Below are 10,047 nucleotides of genomic sequence, written 5' to 3' on the forward strand. Positions count from 1 at the left end.
ACAAAACCCACTTATTTTCTGCCAATATCACCCTTTAAACCTTGGGGAATATATGATTAAGATAAAATTATTAGCAGATTAAAGAGTAGCTTTTCCTGGTGGCTCAGATGGTAAAGAATCTGCCTACAACGTGGGAGACCCAGGTCAATTCCTGGGTCAGGAAGATCCCCTGAAGAAGGGAATGGCTACCCACTCCAATATTCCTGACTGGAGAATTCCATGGACAGAGGAGCCCAGTGGGTTACAAAGTCCAAGGGGTCGCAGAAAGTCGGGGTGGCTGAGCAACACTTTCACTTTCAAAGAGTAGTCAGCCAGGTTAAGAGAAGAACCAGGATAGTGCAGTATTACGGAAAGCCATGGCAACTAGGGTTATTTTCATCACTTGACCTAATGAACGACCCAGCCTGGTGATTTGTTAGCCACTAAATCCAAAGTATGCTTGATCTCCTTGTTAGTATGGCTAGGAAAAGTTCATCCAAAGTGCTTAGCACTGGGAAGATCTTCAAATATAATTTAATGTTTGAATGGGAAAGACAAACAGGAAAGTTTAAGGAAGATGCTAGAGTGAATACATGATCGGCTTCCTAACAGTTGCAGACTGTTCCAATTTTTGCCTACTTGGGAACAAGATTCAGATTAAGGAAGCTGGGATTGACTGTAAGTAATAAAAAGACATAGTGTAAAAATTAATTTGGAACCTTTGGCAAATCAAGAAACGTAAATCCGTTAAAAAATTTGAAGGAGCAGTAAGGTTTAGGTTTTGCTTTTGTTGCTTTAGTGTAGTAGAGAGTGAAGTTTATAGACATTCCTTAAGAAAAGATGAAAGAAGGGGATGGAAGAAGTGTAAGGGACAAAATGATAGGATTAAGTGTAGGACCATAGATGGGAGGATATGCCAGTAATAAACCAACAGAAGTAAAGGTAATATTAGCCTGAGGTGGAAAGGTAGGCAGTTAACGAAGCTCGGAATTACAAGTCTCAAAGTAGGAGAATCTGCCAGGGAGGTCCGTAAGACTTGTGGAAAGCGAGAAAAATGTGGTTCTTTGTTGGGAGGATAAAGGGACTATTGACCTCTGGGAAGGATGATTCAATCAGCTCAGCTTTGTGACCACCTCAATAAAATCTCCACTCCTCCTCCCTTCCAACCTAATCATGGCTATTTAAAACCGTGTGACTCAAGTAACTGCAAACATTTTCTTTTGCGCTAGGCTAGAATAAAGACGCCCCTCTAAAAAGAAGACTTCGGTTGCACCAAGAAAGTATTTTAGAGAGAGGCCTTGTTTACACGCTAATTGAAGGGCCGAGGAAGGTATTGGTTTTAAGCTGAAAGACGGGCTACGATAACTCCTCCAAGTGCCACCAGACGCTGTTGCAGGACACTTCTTAGAAGGTCGAGTTTCACCGCAGGGCCCGGGTAAGGTGAGAATCTGGCCTGGCGGCTTCGGCTCCGCGCCTCCATTTCCCTTCCCTCGTTAAAGCGGGTCGGGCTTCGGCCGCCACCAGGCGCCCGACGGCTCTCGGTCCGGAAGTTCAGCCGCACGGAGGATCGAGGAACAGGCTCTGGAAGAATCGCCTCGGGCCTGGTAACGAGGAAGCTGTCTCCGGAGACCATCGCCAACGCTAAGGCCGACGAGCTGAGGTCACCGTGGGAAGAGCTAAGGTAAGCCACCCGGCTCCTCCGATCGCCGGCGGACAGGGACACAGAGTTCTGCGCCATCTTCAAACACTGCCCGTAGTATCTAATGTTACGTCTCTCGGTCAAGGTAGGCCCTTCGCGACTCCGCAGATCAGTTCAGCGGATCTCGACAGCGCAGACCGACTTCACAGGAAGCCATCACTACAGCAGTTGCGACCAGGAGCCTTCCCCGAGCCCTCTCCTCGGAGCATGCGCAGTCCGTCAGCGCACGTAATTGCCGCGGAGAGCCGGCGTGATTGACGTTTACGTCGGTGACGCCTGAGTGCGCGAGGACGTGGGGTTTCTGAGAGTGCGCAGTGCGTGCGTCGGCGGCGACCCTTCGGCCTTTTTCGGGAGGGGGCGACGCTGAGATGGGGGCGGCGGCAGCCGAAGCGGATCGCACTCTCTTTGTGGGCAACCTTGAAACGAAAGTGACAGAGGAGCTCCTCTTCGAGCTTTTCCACCAGGTAAGCGGCTGGGATAAGCCTCTTCCTTTCGTTTCCCGGCCCGCCTAGGGTCCGGCCCAACGGCGATCCGCGCTTCCTTGGCGGAAGCGGGATCCTGGTGCGTCCCGGCACCCTGACAGGTGGGCGGGCTGGAGGCGGGGGTCACGCTTAGAAAGGGAGGCGCTCGCTGCGTGTGGCTTTCTGAGAAGAACCCTAATTAGTTCAGGCCAAAGTGAAGACTAAAGGTGGTGGTGGGTTCTCAATCGGGCATTCCTGTGGTAAAGATTCAGGCTCTTTAAGGGGCCTCAAACGTATGGGTCCTTCGTTGAGCTGTACTTTGCCTTCTTTTCTCATCTTCTGCTTGTAAATTTATTTCAATTTGTTTGTCGTATACATTTTCCACTTAAGTTTCTTACGAAGTTGCAGCAAAGACAGATTCATAAGGAAAGACTCCATAGAAAAAGCTTAGACTCCGTAGGAAAGCGGCATTGTAGTGTTTCTGTTTTAAGATCTGTATTAAAACGTGTTAAACTTGTTCCCTCCAGTTGCACCCTCCAACAGCTGGTAATGGTTTGATTGATCGATGCAAAAGTCAACTTTTAGCCCAAGAAAACTTTCTCTTGCTCTTGATAAACGTTAATTTGCACAAAGTGGGAAAACGATGGGTGTTGGCCGCGACGTTAAAGTCATAAAGGGCAGTGAAATGTAAATTCAGTGATTGGGTTTCCAGTTCCTTATGGGCTCCCTCCCCCGAAGTAAGTTAACCTAATTTTCAGTTATAATCTATAGGATCTTTAACCGTGAGGGAAATCCCTGTGTATCCGGTTTTTAAGAGTCCATGGTTACATTATAAACTTTGTAACATTTGAGTATTTTCTGAAACTGCCTTACTGAAATTCTGAATACTTTTTGTGTCTGTAGGCTGGTCCAGTAATTAAAGTGAAAATTCCAAAAGACAAGGATGGTAAACCGAAGCAGTTTGCCTTTGTGAATTTCAAACATGAAGTCTCTGTTCCTTACGCCATGAATCTGCTTAATGGAATCAAACTTTTTGGAAGGCCTATCAAGATTCAGTTTAGAGCAGGTAACTATCTACTGATGATTTGGGGAGAGAAATTGTTCACTGCTTTGTTTTTTGTTTTTAATTTTGTTATTCAGTTTTAGAGAACCTCTTTTTTTGAGAACCTCTTTTTGGGTGAAAATGCTTTAAGCTTTATAAACAGTAAACTATATATCGCTAAAAATGGGTAACATTGACAGTATGGATTTTGAAAGTGGTAATTTTCAAGAGAGTTAAAATTTCAATTTGGGTTGGTGAAAAGAACATAAACCTTTATTGTTAGAATGACTGATTTTGGTTTCATGCTCTAAAAGCACAAAGATTATTTCCTGAAAGTCTTCCTGACTGGTTTGTAATTTACTTTTACAAATTTTGATGTGAGATTATGTGAGGATGAAACTTTCCTTGTATTCAGTTTTACAATTTAGTGTGGGGATCAGAGTACTATGGCCAAATTGGGTGTTTATACATTGTCTGTTGTACATTGGGTAGTACCTTATTTGTAACCCTTTGTTTTAAATATATCTGGTATTAAACACTTAGTTTTCACTCTGATGAACTATAAAGTGATTTACTGAAATTTGAGGTTTTCACCTTAAGTTATGTCCACCTGTTTTGGAATGATTGGGCTGAGGAATACAAAATTTCAATTTTAAACTTTCTAACAATAAGGATTTATCAAATTGTTTCATTTAGGAAGTAGCCATGCCTCACAGGAGGTCAGTTTGTCATATCCCCAGCATCATGTTGGAAATTCAAGCCCTACTTCCACATCTCCTAGCAGGTAATGTTTTGCACCTATTTTAAAAATCGTTTATCAGAAATTTTTTTTTAGGTTGTGATCTCAAAAAAATACATGAGTGATTGACTTCCTTCATTATGCTCCTACCTCTTTTTTCTGCTGCTGTATTTGCTATTTTGGATTATAGTTACACATAGTATCTATTCTAAGGGGACTATAGGCCCATTGTATATAGTTCCCTTAAAATAAATACATGTATAACTATGTTCATTGTAAAGACATATACCCAAACCCACATACATGTATATACTGACACAGAATTTCTCAAAACATTACTTAACTCTTGCTATTTGTACCCTCTGTTTTCTGTTTTATTTTTTTAAATGCACTTTAGTTCTATGACCACTAATTGGTTGTTACTTGCAGATTAAAAATACCTATTAGTAAACAGACTAAGAGTTCATAAAGCTGGATTCTAAATATGTCTCTTAATAATTGTGTAATCTTGAGCTAGTCTCTGGCCCTATCTTTCCATTTGTAAGGAAAAAAAGTTGATTCAGATGATCTCTAAAATCCCTTTTAGTTACTAAGGATTAGAAAAGTTACCATATTTGTATCTACTTAAATAGTTTTCTTTGGGGAGGCTGATTTTTTACTAGGGATAATTTTTTCCTGGTATGTCCTTAGAGCAATTTATCAATCATAATGGGCTTCATTCAAGAAAGAGTTAAAAAATCCTGTCACCTGTCTGATTTGTCACCAAGTCCTTTGTATTTATGATCTCATTTATCCCTCACAGCAGTCTTATGAGGTAAGAATTATCTCTACCTTATGTATGAAGAAAATAAGGGTTGGAGGTTAACTTGCTCAAGTATGAACTGCTCATAAGCATTGAGCTTGTTTTCAAACTGAGGCAGTGTGATTGAGCACACCCACCATGATATGAGTAGAAAGTGTTTAGAAAGTTTTAATAAGGAGAGATAAGTGAATGAGGACCTGAGAGAGGCCAGTGTACCTAGATCATAATGAATGAAAAATGGAGAGTAGTAGGTGATCTTGTCAGAGTAAACAGAGGCCAGATGGCATAGGGTCTTTCTTATATGTCATAATTAGGATTTTGGAATTTCACCTTAAGAACAGTAGGAAGACACTGAAACAGTTTTGGTAGGATAGTAAAAGGAACAGGTTTGTATTTTAGTGAGTTACTTGGTTGCCCTGGGAGAGGATGGATTGAAGGAGACAAGGGTGAAAATAGACCAATTAGGAGTCTGTTGGTAGCAAAGTATTGGTATTAGAAGCAAGGAAGCTGTTGCGGTTGAGTTGATAGTTTGGATTAAGGTGGTGCCAGGAGCTGAAGAGAAGTGGGTGAATTGAATATGAAGAGTCTGGAAGGTGAAATTCTAAGAAAGCAGTCATCTGAAAGGGTATGCTCTTCTTGCCAGCTGAAATTGTGTTTAAATGCTTTTCAGTACAGTTGGAATTTGAAGCATCTCTAACCACTATAAGTTTTTAACCCATCTTAGAAACTCTTGGGGGGAAAAATACACAAGTAAATAGTTATAATCAAGTGTTAGTGTGTACCTGATTTTTATACTCTCTACAAGTAAAATTATACTTTTTATCCCCTTGGCATGCAGACACATAATATGATTTAAGAAAACAAAAGATGAGACTTCCCTGGTGGTCCAGTGGTTAAGACTTTGCCCTTACACTGCAGCGGACATGGATTTGATTCCTGATCAGGGACCTGAGATCCCACGTGCTCGGTGGAATGAATGAACGAATGTGTAAATAGCTTTCTTTGTAGAGTATAAGTAAAATTAGTTCTGCTTTAGAAAAGTAAGAAAAAAGAACCCTAAATAAAAAGATCTAAACTGTAAGATAAATCAATTGGTGGTTTGATTCCAATGGTGTATTTTAAAATAAAATTAAAACCTTTTCTGAGCTTTTCTGTAGAGCAAGTTACCTCTTTAGGAAGTGAGGAATAAGGTTTAAGTCCTTAAGATTAGTATTCTGTTTATGTTATAGAATTCCTTATTCCCCAAAGCCTATTATTCTTTCCTGTCTCAGTAATTCTTTTCTTTGAAAGTCACTCAGTCATGTCTGACTCTGTAACCCATGGACTATAGCCTACCAGGCTTCTCTGTCCATGAAAGTCTCCAGGCAAGAATACTGGAGTGAGTGTTGTTCCCCAGGCCCTCGGCAGTGAGAGCGTGGAGTCCTAACCACTGGACCACCAGGGTATAGCCCTAGATTTTATCCTTTATTTCTTCTATTTTCTTCACCTATTATGTCTAATTGATCAAATTCTTTTCATTTTAGTGCTCATCTAGGTCTTGGCACTATTGGCCCAGGGATTGACAAATTTTTTTTTCTTTTCTGTAAACTGACAGGGTTGTTGTTTTTTTTTTTTTTTCCTATAAAGAACTAGTTTCTTCTGCCATTGTAAGTGAAGTGAAGTCACTCAGTCGTGTCCGACTCTTAGTGACCCCATGAACTGCAGCCCACTAGGCTCCTCCATCCATGGGATTTTCCAGGCAAGAGTACTGGTGTGGGGTGCCATTGCCTTCTCTGCCATTGTAGCACCACACAAAAACAAAAGAGGTTGGCCGTGTTCCAATAAAGCTTTGCACAAACTGGGTTTGGCCCACAGACTATAGTTTGCTCCAGCCCTTCCCTCAGCTGGAATGTGTTGTCTTCAGGTAATCTTGTTCAGTTCTCTCTTCAATACTTCCTTTTTAGAAGGGCCGTTCCTGACCAGTCAGGCTAAAATAGAATCCCCTCTCTGTCACCTCAACTTATATAGTTGTATATTACTGTGTCTTTATAACCATGTGAAATTCTCTTATTGTCTGAATCCTTACCCCTGGCTCCTTGAGAGAGCAGATACCTTGTTGGTCTTATCTTTGAAGACTGTGTCTTACTCATGATTGACATGTTTATTTGTTGAATGAATGATTATATGTTGGTTTTCTTATTTTTCACTTTTCATGAAAGGACGGTGGATAACATGACTCCATCAGCACAGACAATTCAAAGATCTTTCTCGTCTTCAGAAAATTTTCAGAGACAAGCAGTGGTAAGCTGATTATTCAACTTGAGTTGCTAAAAAAGAAAAATTATACTTAGTTAAAATTCTTTTTTAACTTCTTAAATTTTAGTTAGACTAGCATGGCCTTTGTAGATTTCAGTTTTCACTGGGCTGAAATATATATTTATAAGATCAAAGCTATATAGAAGAGCTGCTTCTCACATTAGTATTATTTTTCTTTAACCATTGTTGGTGTGTGTGTTGCAAGTATTGGAAACGCATTCTCTGATGTTCTTATAACCTATGCTGAGTAATTTCTATCATATACTGTCTTTAATACTTAATATACTGGCATCTTCTAGATCCCCTTCCTTGCGAACTTTCCATTTTTTTCTGTAATAATATCACCAGTAATAAAATCTTAGATATCTTTGCTGTTTCCTTTTTGTCTTTGATCGGTCTCCAAATCTCTCATTGTATTCTTTTTCTTACATTTCTTTCTTTTTATTTTCTTTGCCCAAATCACAATCTTGGCTCATGGTACCTAGACTTGTGTATTTCACAGTCTGCAGAATAAAATACAAGAGTGAAATAAAATTAAATTGAGAAATTAGTATAAAGGGATATGAACTTTTATAAATGTGTTTTTTTCATTTTGCTATAAACCATTAAAAAAAAACCATCATTGCCTAATATCTTCCCACAGGCAGAATTTGAGAACCAGTGATCTAGTCACTTAGTACTTACCTCTGTTTTTCTCCTTACTAGTCCATTTCATTCACCATTTCTACTATTTTTAGTTGTGTTTAACTTAAAATTCAGATAGCCAAGAATGATTTTGCTTTTCCATTATTGTGTTTAACCATGTGCTAGATATCTGTTGCCTTTGATACCTAGAAATATTTGTGCTTAACATTTTCTTCTTTTTCTCTTCGCTCAGATGAACAATGTTTTGAGACAGATGTCATATGGAGGGAAATTTGGTTCTCCACATCTGGATCAGTCAGGATTTTCCCCATCAGCTCAGTCACATAATCATACTTTTAACCAGTCTTCAAGCTCCCAGTGGCGCCAAGATACACCATCATCACAGAGAAAAGTCAGACTAAATTCTCATCCCTACGTGATGGATAGACATTATAGCCGTGAACAGCGTTACAGTGATCTGTCTGACCATCATTACAGAGGAAACAGAGATGATTTTTTCTATGAAGACAGGAATCACGATGGCTGGAGCCATGACTATGATAACAGAAGAGACAGTGGTAGAAATGGAAAATGGCGCTCATCCCGACACTAACAAATGTTATAAGGATTTTTCATAGGGTCATTTTAGGTCCTTTTTGTTAATTTGTTTCTGAGAATGTTTTCTTAAACTGTAGAGCAGCTTTACAAGTTGCCACATTTCTTTGTAAAAATTTTAAAACTCAATAGCAATTCAATACAGACATGAGAAGAATTGTGGTTCTAGTTTCATTACATTCATAGCCTTTCACCTCAGGGTTTTAAAAAGAGGAAAGGGTTTTATGCAAAATAAAGTACCACAATTCCTAATCATTTTAGACAATTGACTAAAGGATGTATTATATGGATTAGTTGTATTATGAAGAAAATATTTTAATTATTTTTTTGTATTGCAAGAAGCTTCTTGTTGGTGAATCAGATTTTTGGTGTATATAATGAAAAATATTCAAGTTGATAGTCAGAATTGACTCAGTATTTTGTTAATAAGAAAATGTTTAACTTCAGTGATTCATTTTACTAACATGAGAAAGCTTTTTGATAAAGTTTGGGGATAAACCATATTTAACTTCTCAAAGAACTTAAGTTTAAGTTCTGTGACATGATCTTGAGCATAGAAGTGTACATCTAAGACATGCTATTTCGTTGTAAAATTTTAGAATTCGCTAATTAAATCGATGTAGGACTGAAGCCACTCAGGAAGTTAAATATCACTAAATGTATTTTTTTACAGTAAAAATACAGTGTTAATATAAATCCCCTATTTCTGGAAGAACAAAAATATAAATGCATAGTTGGATAAATGGTAAAATGTTTTACTGAAAATGTACTTTTTAAAGTACTGCCTCTCTGACTCAAACTTTGAAAATTTTAACATTGTATCCAGGACAAGTGTACAGGGACACATTTTATTATGGAGATTGTACAGGTTGCTTTTTGTTTTTGTTTGAAAGAATTTAGTCTAAAACATTTTCTGATTTAAAAATTTTTAAATCTTGTTTAACAACACTTTTATGTATCAAGATGCTGTTTCCCTTTCATTGTAGAACTTGTTTATAAAAATTAATTCCTTGTAAAATTTGAGTCCTTTTTAATAACTACAGCATTTGTACTATGTTGCTTTTTAATATATGGAAAACAAAATGAAAGAGTATGTCTTTTTTTTTTGACATCACTAGGGACATTGCACACAAAAAACTAGCAACACACTTTTATTCAGTGATTGCCTGGTGTTAAAAGTGTCAGTTTTTAGAGTATCCTGAAATATACCTTTTGAATATACCAAACTTAATATTTTAGAATCAGATTTTCAGTAACACATGGTTTATGTTTCTGAGCACTGTAAATTAATTTGGTTACTCTCCCTGGTGTCTAGGAATTTGTACATTTGGTTTTCTCTGTTTTTAAATATGCACAGCTTTTCTGTGCCTAGGTTTGTGAAGCCATGCAGTTACTAGCACAGAGAACATTAAGATCAGAAGTTTCTGTCCTTTTAAGCAGTTCTTGAGAAGAAAAGGCAACCCACTCCAGTATTCTTGCCTGGGAAATCCCATGGACAGGGGCGTCTGGCAGGCTGCGGTCTATGGGGTAGCAGAGGAGTCAGACAACCTAGCAGCTAAACAGCAACAAAGCAGTTCCCATAAAGCGTCTGCCTACAACGCAGGAGACCCAGGTTTGATCCCTGGGTGAGGAAGATCCTCTGGAGAAGGAAATGGCACCCCACTCCAGTACTCCTGCCTGGAAAATCCCATGGATGGAGGAGCTTGGTGGGGGTTGCGAAGAGTTGGACACAACTGAGCAACTTCAGTTCATGGCTGATTCATGTTGAGGTTTGACAGAAAACAACAAAAT

At 39.0% G+C, this 10,047-nt stretch overlaps 2 protein-coding genes across 4 annotated transcripts; one reads left to right on the forward strand and one right to left on the reverse strand.

Moving 5' to 3' along the window:
• Window positions 1–1,260: 1,260 nt before the first annotated feature.
• C15H11orf71 (chromosome 15 C11orf71 homolog) lies at window positions 1,261–1,883 on the reverse strand. The gene has a single exon (XM_019975515.2). The coding sequence runs from the start codon at window positions 1,715–1,717 to the stop codon at window positions 1,319–1,321; it is 399 nt and encodes a 132-aa protein (XP_019831074.2). The 5' UTR covers window positions 1,718–1,883; the 3' UTR covers window positions 1,261–1,318.
• An 11-nt stretch (window positions 1,884–1,894) lies between these two features.
• RBM7 (RNA binding motif protein 7) lies at window positions 1,895–9,344 on the forward strand. Of its 3 annotated transcripts, none has more exons than XM_019975513.2 (5): window positions 1,895–2,142; window positions 3,043–3,205; window positions 3,878–3,965; window positions 6,921–7,002; window positions 7,895–9,344. In XM_019975513.2, exons 1-5 carry the CDS (start codon window positions 2,047–2,049, stop codon window positions 8,252–8,254), a joined length of 789 nt encoding a protein of 262 aa, XP_019831072.1. In that variant the 5' UTR covers window positions 1,895–2,046; the 3' UTR covers window positions 8,255–9,344. The 3 variants fall into 3 exon arrangements, with proteins under 3 accessions (XP_019831072.1, XP_019831073.1, XP_070659559.1); XM_019975514.2 differs by lacking the exon at window positions 1,895–2,142 and adding an exon at window positions 2,295–2,366; XM_070803458.1 differs by lacking the exon at window positions 1,895–2,142 and adding an exon at window positions 2,381–2,399.
• Window positions 9,345–10,047: the final 703 nt, after the last annotated feature.

Source organism: Bos indicus, chromosome 15, assembly GCF_029378745.1.
Source record: "Bos indicus isolate NIAB-ARS_2022 breed Sahiwal x Tharparkar chromosome 15, NIAB-ARS_B.indTharparkar_mat_pri_1.0, whole genome shotgun sequence".
NCBI classification, from domain to species: domain Eukaryota; kingdom Metazoa; phylum Chordata; class Mammalia; order Artiodactyla; family Bovidae; genus Bos; species Bos indicus.

Coding starts and splice junctions, on each gene's coding strand:
- RBM7 (XM_019975513.2), top strand. CDS start 2,047: ATGGGGGCGGCGGCAGCCGAAGCGGATCGCACTCTCTTTGTGGGCAAC. Junction 2,143..3,042: donor TCTTCGAGCTTTTCCACCAG/GTAAGCGGCTGG, acceptor TTGTGTCTGTAG/GCTGGTCCAGTAATTAAAGT. Junction 3,206..3,877: donor CAAGATTCAGTTTAGAGCAG/GTAACTATCTAC, acceptor TGTTTCATTTAG/GAAGTAGCCATGCCTCACAG.
- C15H11orf71 (XM_019975515.2), bottom strand. CDS start 1,717: ATGGCGCAGAACTCTGTGTCCCTGTCCGCCGGCGATCGGAGGAGCCGG.